Source organism: Loxodonta africana, chromosome 25 (genome assembly GCF_030014295.1).
Source record: "Loxodonta africana isolate mLoxAfr1 chromosome 25, mLoxAfr1.hap2, whole genome shotgun sequence".
Taxonomy (NCBI): Eukaryota; Metazoa; Chordata; class Mammalia; order Proboscidea; family Elephantidae; genus Loxodonta; species Loxodonta africana.
Window position 1 is genome coordinate 7,364,814 of NC_087366.1, and position 14,078 is coordinate 7,378,891.

The 14,078-nt window shown below is 41.7% G+C and overlaps 2 protein-coding genes across 12 annotated transcripts in view; one reads left to right on the forward strand and one right to left on the reverse strand.

Annotated features, from left to right (window-relative positions):
• Positions 1-12,811, reverse strand: part of RO60 (Ro60, Y RNA binding protein) — a 45,923-nt gene extending 33,112 nt beyond the window's left edge. The window contains exon 1 of one of the 2 annotated variants that reach the window (XM_023549167.2): positions 12,688-12,811. The gene's annotated coding sequence lies outside the window, so the exon portion shown is untranslated. Of the gene's footprint in view, positions 1-12,358; positions 12,533-12,687 lie in introns of those variants that run through there. The other variant, XM_010590933.3, reaches the window with a different exon arrangement.
• UCHL5 (ubiquitin C-terminal hydrolase L5) overlaps positions 12,580-14,078 on the forward strand; it is a 63,144-nt gene continuing 61,645 nt past the window's right edge. For 3 of the 10 annotated variants that reach the window (XM_064276491.1, XM_023549174.2, XM_023549175.2), the window contains exon 1: positions 12,901-13,029. In XM_064276491.1, coding sequence (XP_064132561.1) covers positions 12,954-13,029 — 76 coding nt within the window. In that variant the 5' untranslated portion in view covers positions 12,901-12,953. Of the gene's footprint in view, positions 12,856-12,900; positions 13,030-14,078 lie in introns of those variants that run through there. The other 7 variants (XM_003410830.4, XM_010590934.3, XM_064276489.1 and 4 more) reach the window with 6 other exon arrangements.

Sequence of the window (14,078 nt, forward strand, 5' to 3'; positions counted from 1 at the left end):
ATTTCTGGCAGTTCCCTGTTTATATACTGCTGCAGCCACTTTTGAATGGTCTTCAGCAAAATTTTACTTGCGTGTGATATTAATGATATTGTTCAATAATTTCAGCATTCGGTTGGATCGCCTTTCTGGGGAATATTTTTAGGCATAATATGGATCTCTTTTTTTTTTTTTTTCCAGTCAGTTGGTCAGGTAGCTGTCTTCCAAATTTCTTGGCATAGACGAGTGAGCACTTCCAGTGCTGCATCCATTTGCTGAAACATCTCTGTCAATTCCTGGACCCTCGTCTTTCGTCAGTGCCTTCAGTGCAACTTGGACTTCTTCCTTCAGTAAGTACCATTGGTTCCTGATCATATGCTGCCTCCTGAAATGGCTGAATGGTGACCAATTCTTTTTGGTATAGTGACTCTGTGTATTCCTTCAAGTTGTGGAATGACATCAAGGACATCATACATGAAGACAGCAAGAGGTCATTAAAAAGCAGGAAAGAAAGAAAAGACCAAGATGGATGTCAGAAGAGACTCTGGAACTTGCTCTTGAATGTCGACAGCTAAAGCAAAAGGAAGAAATGATGAAGTAAAAACACTGAACAGAAGATTTCAAACGGCAGCTCGAGAAGACAAAGAGTATTACAGTGACATATGCAAAGACCTGGAGATAAAAAACCAAAAGGGATGAACCTGCTTGCTATTTCTCAAGCTGAAAGAACTGAAGAAAAAAAATTCAAGGCTCGAGCTGCAATGCTGAAGGATTCTATGGGGAAAATATTTAATGTCCTGAGGCCTAGGCCTGCACTAATACAAGCAACTTTACACCAGAATGGAATAATGACATATAAATTTCCAACACAATTCAAATCACTGCCCCCCTCAGTCACAATTAAAATGTGAGACTCTCCATTCTCCCATGTACTTATCCCCACACCATTATGTGCTCTTTTCTCTGATAAGGGAGATTTGCTCTCCCCACACTCTCTGGATCTCTACATCTCCTCAGGTAGAAACTTCCTGATTTCCTTGCCCCTCTCTCTTCCCCTTCACTCATATCCTGAGAGAAGGAGGTGTCGCTTCTGCTGTCAACAGGCCAGTCTCCACCTGGATGGTCTAAAGCTCCTTCATCCCACTTCCTTCTGGGATCTTACCTCCTCAATTATCCCATTCTGTACAGTATCTTCAACTCTCTGAATTAAAACTCTCAACCTCAACTTCAAAGTTCTCTCATTTAAAAAGGTAAAGATTTTCCTCTAGCACCCACGCTCTCTCCTTTATAACTATGCTTGTGAGAAGTCTAGACGTCACTGCATACCCTGTGAATCTCACTGGAATCAAGCTATGTCCTGCATCACTCTACTGCAATTGCTTTTTACCACAGTCACTCCTTTTTGCTCAACCCAGTGGTCATTTTCCAGCCTTTATTTTACTTGCTCTCTTTGAGCGTTTGACACTATCAGTCATTCATTCCTTGAAGTTGTTTCCTTGTGGTTCATGCTATTCTGTCCTGATTTTCTTTAACTCTATGTACCCCTCCTTCTGTCTCCTTTAAAGGGTCCTTTTCCTCTTAACTCTTAACTGTTAAAATTCACTAGGATTCCATCTTTAGCCTTCCTCTTTCTATATAAGTGATTCCAAACCTGTTTTGGGCCACAGGGCCCTTTGAGGATTTGATTAAACTAAGAATCTTCTGCCCAGAAAAATGTATGCACATTAAACATTTAATATTCTCATTTTAGGTGTTCACACATCTCCTGATGATGTCTATAAAAAAACAAAACAAACCCATTGCCATCAAGCCGCTTCTGACTCATAGCGACCCTACAGGACAGGGTAGAACTGCCCCATAGCGTCTCCAAGGCTGTAATCTTTACAGAAGCAGACTGCCACATATATCTCCCGTAGAGTAGCTGGTGGGTTTGAACTCCCAACCTTTCAGTTAGCAGGTGAGTGCTTATCCACTGTGCCACCAGGGCTCCTTCATGACATCTATAGAAGCTAACAGTAATAAAATAACTATTAATAGCTAATACTTAATGAACACCTAGTATGTGCCATGTATTATGCTGAAAACTTTTGTATGCATTATCTACTAAATCTACTGTTAAGAATTCCTAGTCCATGCTCTTTTTGAGTGATCTCATGTACTCCATGCTTTCAACTATAACATTTATGGGGATGACTCTCAAATCTATACCTTTCTCAGTGCAAATCTCTTTCAAGTGCCAGATCCACTCATCCAACTAACAGATATCTTGGCTTCAGGCAATTCAAACTCAACATACCTCAAAATAAAATGACCTCTTCCTCTTATTCAGTTGCCAAAGGCAGAGCTTCTCAACCTCCATGCCATGAATGGGTTATAAGTGGGCCAGACACTGACCTCTGAGATCTTGGGACAATCACAGGAGTGAGGCCTGAGGCTGGCAGAGGCAACCCTCCCCCCCACCGCCTTCCTAGCCTGAGGTTGCCTTTGATCAGCTGGAGTCTCATCCATATAGTCCAGTATGTTCTACAAGTGGTATCATTTTCTGAACGTGCTATGTTGTGAAAAAGATTGAAATGCATTGGCATAAGCCCAAAAGATCCTTCATTTTTCTTTTTCACCCTCACACTCAGTCAGTCAATAGTCCAGTCATCTACTTCCTATTTATCATTTGAATTTATCTCCTGTCCAGATCCACTGCCTACACCTTGATCCAGGACTACACTGTTTCTACTCAGAGTGTGACAATAGTCTTTTACTTCATCTCCTTGCCTCTTGGCTTATTTTGTGCCAATTTATTCACCATCCTGCAGCCCAGAGTGACAGTTTCAAAAACATAAATTTGATTGTACTACTCACCTACTTAAAATCATTCAATGGTGCTTCAGAGTTTTGAAGATAAAATCCAAACTCCTTCCTCTTTACTTAATTTCTCCTCACAAGAGTACTGAATAGTCTTTTCTCAAATGAATACAAAACAATGGCTCAAACAGAGTGGCATTTAATAAATACAGAATTCTATATGTGCCCTCAAGCTCACACCTAAAGTAAGTAGGGAAAGGATCACTGAAGAAGTTGAAAGAACTAATTAGAAGGTTGTAAAAGTACTATTCTTTCCTCTTGGCTCTCGATGGGTTCCAACATCCAGTGAAATAAGAAGATATAGCAAGAATAATCAATAACATAAACTTCATGAGGACAACAATCACATCCGTTTTATCATTGTATACCACAGTGCCAGGCATCCAATAAATATTTACAGAATACATGAGTAAACTAGGGGAAAAGTGGTCATAATACGGAATTCTCAGCAAAAGGGATTCCTTCTATTAAATTCATCTGTGCAGTTTTGTAAATATTTTAACCAAATGAAAAAATAAAAATAATAGTAACCAGTAAGAGAGAACATTAAAAGTAATTAGATCTGAGTAGATGCTGGAACGCTGTATGCAATTCATAAGCTATAAAATCTATATAAGAAAGGTTACTTTATCTGTCCTCTATATGACTTAAGAAGACTGAATTAAATGGGATAACTTGGATGTTGAGCTTTGTACACTCAAAATATTGTCTAATTATCAATTACAAATACCCTAGCATTACATCTGACAAAACTAAAAAAAAAAAACAAAAAAACTCCTTTGTTAAAAAAATTAATAAATTAAAAAGCAACAGAAAAGCAAAATAAAATAAGCACAATCATCCAAACTGTTTCCTTTTTTGGGGTGGGGGAAAGAATCAAGGGAAGCTCTAGTGATATTTGAGATTTACATATATAATTCCCTAATGTGGGATTTAAATACGGCCCCATTATCTGGCATGCTCTTCTGTCCCCAAAATCTAGAAAGTGCTCCCCCATAGACCTTGTATCCCTCCCTGAAAAAGGAAATTACAGTCTACTAATTTCACTGGTATATTACAGTGATATAAATCTTACCTTTCTCACTAGATTGTAAGCTTCCTGGGGGTAGATATCTGATTCATCTTTGTCTCACAAATTCTAGCCATCTACCCCTCAAGTTACCTAACACTATACTTTCACTTGGTAGGTACTTAATAAAAACGTATTAGTTATATTTGTTAGGTGAATAATGTTAGAATGACATTTAATATCAGATTGTTCTACTGCACCAGCTTTTCTGCACCAAGGCCAAAGTGGTGAGATTTAAAGGTCTCAACATAAATGCCAACCCCTTCCCCACTCTTTCCCTTATGTTATTCTTCGTGAGCATGTCCAGTTTAGCTATATTATTAGTTCCCTTGAGGGCAGGGACCAGGTCTTTTGTATTCCCTCAGCACCTATAACACCACTTTTAAGTACTTAGTAATTCATACTTAGAAAGAACTAAATAGCATTTAAAGTTGATTTTCTAAACCATTTGTCTGAGAATTACACAAGATCGGATTTTAATTCCTATAACACATTTATTTTACAAAAAAAAAGTCTCAATGTGCAAAATAAAAATTTACTATCTTTAAGTCTGAAGCCTTTAGATAAATTTTGTAATCAGAATAAAATAATAAATGTACTATATGTAGGTAATGGAAATACAATAAAAAAATAGAAAGTGAAAAAGCTACAAAGAGAAAGTAATGAGAACTGAGAAAAAATGTCATTTGAGAACAGTATTTCTCTTGTCAGCTTTTCTAATTTATTTAATATTAGGTATTCAAGGATTTTTTTTTGTGCGCTTTCGGGGAAAGTTAACAGAGCAAATTAGTTTCTTATTAAAAATTAATGCACATACTGTTTTGAGACATTGGTTGCCAACCCCATTACGTGTCAACACTCTCCTGTTCTCGATCTTGGGTTCTCCATTTCCATTCATCCAGCTTTCCTGTCCCCTCCTGCCTTCTCGTCCTTGCCCCTGGGCTGCTGTGCCCATTTAGTATCATATACATGCTTGAGCTATGGTATCAAGGATCTTTTACAAGAAGCAAAATGAACTTTTGAATCCAGAGAGAGGTAATCCCTAAATATAATCCTTGTAATCCCGATTATAAGAAATAAATTAAAGCCATTTATTCATAGCTGTAACAATGAAACCTTCTTCCCTTTGTATATTATGATATGAATGACAGCCGTGAAGACAAACCCTTTCAATATTTCTGTAGCTGAAATTGTGCTTAGCTTTTCATATGGTGTGACCATACTTTCAGGATACAACACAAAACAGTAGTACAGATCACATCACTAGCAGCGTGGGCAACATTTACACCTCTACTTTGTAATGTCAGAGTCCTGGTGGTGCTCACCGGCTAACTGAAAGCTGGGCAGTTGGCTCACAGGCTAACTGAAAGTTGCCCTGTGGGAGAAAGATGTGGGAGTCTGTTTCCATAAAGATTACAGCCTCAGAAACCCTCTGGGGCAGTTCTAATCTGTAGGGTCACTATGAGTCGAAAAACAACTCGACGGCAAAGGGTTGGTGTTTTTTTGTTTGTTTTGTAAGTCATTCTAAAACGTTATTCACAAACTATTAAATATTTTGTAGCATCATGATAAAACAAATTTTAAAACTTAAAATCTATCAAATAAATAAGCACTGAGCCTTTTTAAAATCATACTTTCCCAATCTTGTCAATTATAAAGAAACCATATAACAATATGTAACAAAAAGCCTAATGAGCTAGAGAAAAGTGGGTTAAATTACAAAAAGCTGAAAGGAATAACACAGTATCAGCTTTGTATATTACAACAACAACAACAACAAAAAAACCTCACACAACTTTATCTAAGTATGCATGTATAAATTTACCAGAATCAAAATTTTAAAGTGGAAGAAAACAGAATGGTAGCATGTCCCAAGCTATTCTCCTTCCTGCCAGAGTGCTGATAATCAAATTAACTTTATAGTTGGCTCTGTGATATGATACCGAAGGCACAGGTAACAAAAGATATAAATTGGATTTCATCAAAAGTAAAAACTTGTGTTTCAAAGGAGATGATCAAGATGATGAAAAGATAGTGTGTAGAATGGGAAACAATATTTGCAAATAACACATAATAAGGGACTTGTATCCAACATAGATAAAGAACTTTCACAACTTAATAATAAAAAGAAAAATAACCTGACTAAAAAATGAGAATCGGAACAGACATTTCTCCAAAGATATACAGAAGGCCAAGAGGTACATGAAAAGATGTTCAACATCAATCATCTGGAAAATACAAACCAAAACCACGAGATACAACTTAATACCCATTAAAAAAAGAAGAAAAAAAAAAAGCAAACTAGTTGCTGTCAAATTGATTCTGACTCATGGTGACCTCCTGTGGTACAAAGTAGAACTGCGCTCTACAGGGTTTTCTTGGTTGTGACCTTTTGGAAGCAGACCACCAGGCCCTTCTTCTGAGGCACCCATGTGGGTCTGAACCATCAACCATTTGGTTAATAGCTGAGTGCTTGACCATTTGCGTCACCCAGGGACTCCTTCATATGCCACCAGGGCTCCTCATACCCATTAGGATGGCTATAATCAAAAGCACAATAACAATAAGAGTTGGTGAGCATTTGGAAAATTTAGAACCATTATACACTGCTGGTGGGAATGTAAAATGGTGCAGCTACTTTGGAAAACAGATAGCCTGGCAGTTTCTGAGAGTTAAACCTAGAGTTATTATGGGACCCAACAATTTCACTCCTATTTATATTCTCAAGAGAAACGAAAACATTATGTCCCCATGAAAATTTGTGTATGAATGTTCATAGTGGCATCATTCATAACCCAAAACTAGAAACAATGCAAATGTCCATCAAAAGAAGAATGTAAAAATAAAGCATGGTGTATCCACACAATGAAATATCCTTCGGCAATTAAAAAAAGCAAAGAATCTTGAAAACATTACACCAAGTGTAACAAAGTGTAACAAGCCAGTCACAAACGGCCACATTGTACGATTACATTTGTACGTAATTTCCAGAATAGGTGAACTTGTAGAAATAGAAGGTAGATTAGTGGTTGCCAGGGGTTGGAAAGAGAGGAGACTAGGGAGTGACTGCTAATGGGTTTGATTTTAGAGCAATGAAATGTCCTGGAGTCAGACAGTGGTGACGGTGACACAGCTCTGTGAGTATACTAAAACCCACTGAATTATATTTGAAAACAGTGTATTTCATGATGTGTGAATTATCTCTCAAATAAGCTGTTTTAAAAAAAATTTTTAAAATTAGCTAGGTGAGATATACTTGGGAAGTTATTTAAATACATACGTACTTGTTTAACTGTTGTTGCCTCTATCGGCAGTAGAAAGGAACAGATTATGTAAAAATGATATTTAGCCCTACATTTTATATTTGACTTTAGAAAGCAACTTGAGACACACAGATATCCAACCCCCCAAAAAACTAAACTTGTTGCCGCCAAGTTGATCTTGACTCATAGTGACCCTACAGGACAGAGGAGAACTGTCCCAGGGTTCCCAAGGCTGTAAATCTTTACGGAAGCAGACTACCACATCTTTCTCCCAGAGCGGCTGGTGGGTTTGAACCAAAACCTTCTCATTAGCTGCCAAGTGCTAAACCACTGTGCCACCAGGACTTTTTCTACACAGCTATACGCAGCACCTGAATTTCTTCTTTTCCTCATCTGCCACCATCTCCCCCCTAGATGCTTAAACTCTCTTATCAGTCCTTTAGAAGGCAGTTGGGCAGCGACTGAGGTCAAAGCCTGTTCATCCAGCAATGAGCTAATTCGCTCCTGAATAATGAAGTGTTTCAAATCCAGATTAATGAAAAAGTAGTTAATTCTTTTCTGGGTTGGCCTGACCTACCCAGTGCTCTTAAAGTGCACAACTTCAAAGAATTTAATACAGTTAAAGTTGTATTCAAGTTCTATTAATTAAAATATTGGGAAGAAACTAAAGAGATCACAGTACTCTTAAGAGCCACAACGTAAAATTGTGAGTATTTTACACACTGCTTATTTCTCTTTCTTGACTTCATTTAGAATGCAAAATCACAGTATGTAAAACACAACATGTAATAATACTTCCACTTCACATTCATTAGAAGATTTACAGCTTCTTTTACTAAGAATAACAATAGTCATATGCCACATTATGTCCAGTTGGTCATCAACCACAGATACACCTGTGGTCCCACAAGGTTATACTCTTCACTCTCTACAGAGCAACGAATAATAACAGGTCTGGGGTTCTAATCTTTGTTCTGTCATAAATGTACTGTGCAACAAAGTATCTCCCTGGGTCTATTTTGTCTGTACCAGGAAGGGGTCGGACTTGATGACTGCTGATATCCTTTAAGGATCCAAAGTCAGAACCAAAGCTCATGCATGACTGAAGGCCTGCTCACTCCAGGTTGGTGGGCTCTTTGGTGTGGGTTTGGTTCATAAGGATGTGCGCGAGGCAGAAACCACCACCTGGGCCCGAATGCAACTGTCCCTCCTGCCCCCAAGCACACAGACGGTGGAGGGGGACTTCCGGAGAAGGAGGAATGGCCATCATTACCCAGAGGAGGCCGTGGGCATGGCTCAAGACACAGGAATCTGAGGCTTCAATGCTGAGAGGAAAAGCCACAGCCATAAGAACTCTGTAACAACGTAAAAATCATATACCGTTCTGGGTATTATGAACGTTAAACAACACATGACTGTACACTATTCCTAAGGATTCTTATATTTTTTCTCATATTTGTTGTCGTTAGGTGCTGTTGAGTTGATTTTGGCTCGTAGCCACCCCATGTGACAGAGTAGGACTGCCCCCTAGGGTTTCCTAGGGTGGTATCTTTATGGGAGTAGATAGTCTGGTCTTTCTCCTGAGGACCCACTGGGTGGGTTCCAACTGCCAACTTTTCAGTCAGCAGCTGAGAACTATTGTGCCACCTTTTCTCATATTTACACATCTGAGTATCTTTCCAAAGTCTCTTGATAATCTGTTATTTGAAAATGCTGCCTTTTATCCCAAGAGGTCAAAAAGATTTATAGCTTACTCCTTTTTTTAATGAAGTCAAAGCTGATTTACATCTATAAGAGAATACAGTAACAGTTTCGAAATAGTATTACAAAAACTGGGGTTACAAATTCAAATAGCTGTATCATACAGATAGGTGATGGAAATGAGTGAATGAAGTCAAAGGTAATGCAGCGAGAACTGTCACAGAACTGTGGCAAACATGAGAGCTTGCCAGTCTGAAGAGAGCAGTCAACATATGTACCTCCTGCCAACTGCTGCCAGGCAGTGTGTTGCCAGATCTTATTTTTCTTGAATATCCACAGAAATACGGATTTTTATGCAAACTCTCAGGATTAAATATTAACAGCATAGTTAAAGAAAGTTTAATCCTCCATTCTGGTGTCTTCCAGATTATATCAAAGGCTAAATATTTGGTTTGGCCTTTCTCCAATAGGTGCTATGTTAAGTATTAAATGTTAGTTTTGATATATACAGGACAAGAAAACTGTTTCAAGCTCACAGCAACATTACAGATTAAAAGGTACTTGAAATTACCATAAACAGCTGCGGGCTCTGATGACAATTATTCTAAGTATAATTTATAAAGAAGGAGGGCTAGACCCTTATGTCTCTCAAACTTTTCCATTTAAGTATCTCAGGGACAGATATTGAACAGGGAGGCCCCAAAGTTTGAGGGAGAGTCTCCCAAGAAGAAATTTTTGAAGTCTCAACACTTCACACATATTTTGGCTTCTACTCCATAAATTACCCATGATTGTTTTTTAACATAAAAGCTTTTTTGTTGCAGTTATCTCCTCTCAGTAAAATTTATGTTTATTTTGTGGTTTCACATAATCCTTAGCATCCTTTACTCATTGCCGTTGAGTTGATTCTGACTCATAGCAACCTTACAAGACAAAGCAGAACTGCCCCATAGGGTTCTAACTGCTGATCTTTTGGTTAGCAGCCAAACTCTTAACCACCACACTACCAGGGCTCCATCCTTTGCACCAAAACAAAAAAAAACCCGAAATCTGTTGCGACTGAGTTGATTCCAGCTCCTAGCAACGCTATAGGACAGAGTAGAACTGCCCCACAGGGTTTCCAAGGAGCAGCTGGTGGATTCAAACTGTTGACCTTTTGGTTAGCAGCCATAGCTCTTAACCACTGTGCCACCAGTGCTCTCTAAATTGAAGATATAGGTGTGATGGTTAATATGTTTATGTGTCAACTTGGTTAGACTATGGTACCTTGTTTTTGGTCAAACACTAATTTAGATATCATACGAAGTTGTTGTTAGCTTCCATCAGGTCAGCCCCGGCTCATGGAGAACCTACGCACCACGGAATGAATTGCTGCCAAATTCTGTGCCATCCCCGTAATCAGCTGTGGATCAGATCGTTGTGATCCATAGGGTTTTCATTGCCTGATTTTCAGTAGTAGATTGCCACACCTTTCTTTCTACTCCATTTTAGTCTGGAAGCTCTAGATAAACCTATCCAACATCATAGCAACACACATGCCTCTAATAACAGGGTACTGGCTGTACATGATGTGCACTGGCGAGAAGGTGAACTCAGGTCTCCTGCACAAAAAGTCAGAATTCTATCATTGAACCACCAATGCCTCATGCTATGAAATAGGTACATATAATTAAGTCAGTTGGCTTTGAATAAAACAGAATTACCCTCCATAATGTGGGTGAGCCTCATCCAATCAGCCGATTGCCTTAAGAGCAAAAAGGGAGTTTTTCCCAAAGTGCATTTTGTCTCCAGATTGTAATCAGACATCTTGCCAGAACTCCTCCACTCTTCCCTGACCTACAGATTTGGGGACAGAAGACTGAAGGAATCTCCAGTCTGTTACATGTTACCTGGCCTGGTGGTACAACGGTTAAGTGCTTGGATGCTGGCTGAAAGGTTGGCTGTTTGAACCCATCAAGTGGGTCCATGGGAGAAAGACAAGGCGATCTGCTCTGATAAAGGTTACATGCTAGAAAACCCTAGGGGACAGTTCTACTCTGTCACAGGGGCCACTATGAGTTGAAAATTGTCTCCACAGAACACAATAACAACCTGACCTACAGATTTTGGACTTGCCAGCTTCACAAACAAGCGAGCCAATTCCTTAAATCTCTCTCTGTGTGTGTATACACGTATGTATACACACACACACACACACACACACACACACATATAGTTAGATGTATCTTACTGGTTCTATTTCTCTAGAGAACCCTAAAGTAGAAGTCATCTGAGGAGCAAGGAGTCAAGAGTTTTAACCACTAACTCAATTTCTTTCTGGAAGCCAAAGGCCCTTCTTGGAATGCTTAGCGTTTAGGGTGATGCATAAATGTACTCTTAAAGACTTCAATCTTAACACTGTATTACTTTGTAAGAGCCTGCTGAATGAGAATTTATTTAGTGAAAATAGCCATTTTTGTCTTAAGTCATCACCAATCAGTCTTACAACCATGATAGATTTATTATTTATTAAAAAAATTTTTTTTGTTGTTGTTTAGGTCAAAGTTTGGACAGCAAATTAGTTTCCCATTGGATAGTTTGTACATAAAGTGTTCCATGACATTAATTGCTTTCCCCTCAATGTGTGAGTACTCTCCCCATTTCCATCCTGGGTTCCCCGTTTTCTTTTGTCTGTATTCTCTATCCCTTCTGCCTTCTCATCTTTGCTTTTGGTCAAATCTTGTCCTTTCGATCTCTAACTTATTGTTCTAAGGAATGCATTCGTCTCCGGTGTTACTGTTCATCTTACGGGCCTGCCTATTGTTGGCTGAAAGGTGGTCTCCCGGAATAGTATCAATTCCATGTCAGAAGGGTGTTTTATGGCCATAGTCTCATGATTCCTCCAGACTCGGTCAGACCAGTAAGTCTGACCTTTTTTGTGAATCTGATTTTTTGTTCTAAATTTTCTCCTGCTCAGTCAATATTTTTAGATTAGTACACTGTTTTATCAACCTCATTTTCATTTAGAACATCGCATCCCCTTACATCTATCTACCATCACCATGGGCCTCTCAGACAGACCTTCTCTCCCTCACCAAATCCCTCGTGGGGAAATTCACTTTCCCTATTCCCATATTTTTCCAAACCCCGGATCAGCGGCAACGCCCCTCCACGCAGAAGCCAGGGGAGAAGGAGGAAGAGGAGGAGTAAAAGAGGAGCCCTGGACGCGGGCCTGCAGGAAGCTCTACAGCTAGAAGCAGGAGGACTCTCGGGTTCGGGAAGGCCCACCGTCGAGAGGCTGCCGCCAGCTCGGCGACGATGTCTCCACAGCGATGCCGGTCCCGCTACCCAGCACGGGCAGGGCGCAGAGGCGGGCAGAAGAGAAGGACGGTCTGGCACAGTGTTTCCCGGGGCCACGCCGCCGGGATGCAGGGTGACGACCCCGGAGAGCGGCCTCGGGGCCGTTCAGGCCGCACAAAGGGCCCCCAGCCGGCCTCCCGCGGCTCCTCACCTGTGCTTGGCGGCCGAGATCCCAGCGGACCCTCGTACCCTCAGCGCCGCTGGCAGAGGCTCTGCGCAGCGCTGGGAATCACGGGAGTCGGCGGCCCGGAGCGCAGCCGCTGCTCCAGCTCCACCGCTACGGGGGCTTTCAGGTTCGGTGCCTGGGATCGGGCCCCGCCCTCCCTCCCGCCAGGAGTAGCGAGGACCCCGGATGTGACCTCTTCGGTGTCTGAGTCCCCGCCCTTTTTTCCTCGGGCCCCGAGGACCCCGGATGTTCCCTTTTCCGGCGCCTGAATCCCCGCCCTTTTTTCCTCGGGCCCCGAGGACCCCGGATGTTACCTCCTCGGCGTCTGAATCCCCGCCCCTTTTTTCTCAGGCCCCGGCCCCTTCCGAATCCGCTACGGGTCCCGCCAGGCCGAGGCAGGGTTTCGTTGTCCCTTGGGCGGCTAGAGCGTCCTCCCGCGCTGCGTCGCGCTGCAGGTGCCGGCGCCCGGAGGCTGTCGGGAAGTAGGCGGGGTGACGTGGGGTTGACGCGCTCGGCGGCGGGTTTACAGAGATCTGTGACCGGCGGCGGCGGGCGCGGGGGGCGGCGTGCGGTCGGGGCCATGACGGGCAATGCCGGGGAATGGTGCCTCATGGAGAGCGACCCCGGGGTCTTCACCGAGCTCATTAAAGGATTCGGTGAGAACCAAGGGGGCCGTCCGGGGCTGAGGGTCACGGGAGGAGGCCCGGTCTGGGCATGGAGAGGTTGCCTGCGGCCCCGCCACACCGCGTCTGAAGGGGAGGTGGCTCCAGGAACCTGGAGTCGGGGAGGGGAAGTGCAGGGCTCGCGTGTCCCCTTTCCTCAGCCTTTGGCAGTCGTGTTTCCACAGTGATTTTGAAAGACACGCCACGAGGGCAAGGACCGTATCTGTCTTATACCTCTCTGTGCGCTCAGGACCCAGCACTCGAGAAACGAAACTTATTTAACTTAAGCTCCCCGCATCCACGTAGGCACACATCTTTTTCCTTCTCTTCTGCTGGGCGCTCATTATCTCGGGCAAGAGTACCCGGGTGCATCGCTCAGGCCATCGGTCCTGCAGGAAAAACCCAACAAGGGTGTGCCTTCTCGAGGGTGGAGTATCTAAAGCCCAAGCCGCTCAGGAACCCGGGATTCTAGTTATTCAAAGCAGAACACCTTGAATGTGTTACCATTACCAGGTTTGCAGGACCTTCCTGCACGCTGACTGTGCCAGACTGACAGGCCACTTCGCTGGCTCCTCTCCCCGCTGCTCGTTCTTAGCTTCCAGTGAAGTGTGTTTTCTTGAACTAGTGCTCTAGACTAGAGATTTTTCCCATAATTTATCTCTGGCTCTATTTTCCGGCTTCCATTCTAAATAACCAGCATATTTTGCGGTTTATCTTTTTCTCTCTTGTTCGCGATCTCTTCTTTGGTCAGTAACTTTATTTTTTTACCTGTTAATTTTCTCAAGTGTTGCTAATTCTGTTGGTTAAAACTTGTACTCGGGATAAAAATGAAATGTTAATATATTGTTTATTGTACATAGTTGAGTATCTGGAACATCGTTTGATAAGCATATATTGCTCATCTACTGTATTTCAGGCACACTGCTAGGGCTTGGTAGTTTTTTTTAGTGTCTTTTTTTTAATTACTTTTTTTTTTATTGTGCTTTCAATGAAAGTTTACGGCTCTAGTTAGTTATATAAAAATTTATACACACGTTGTTACG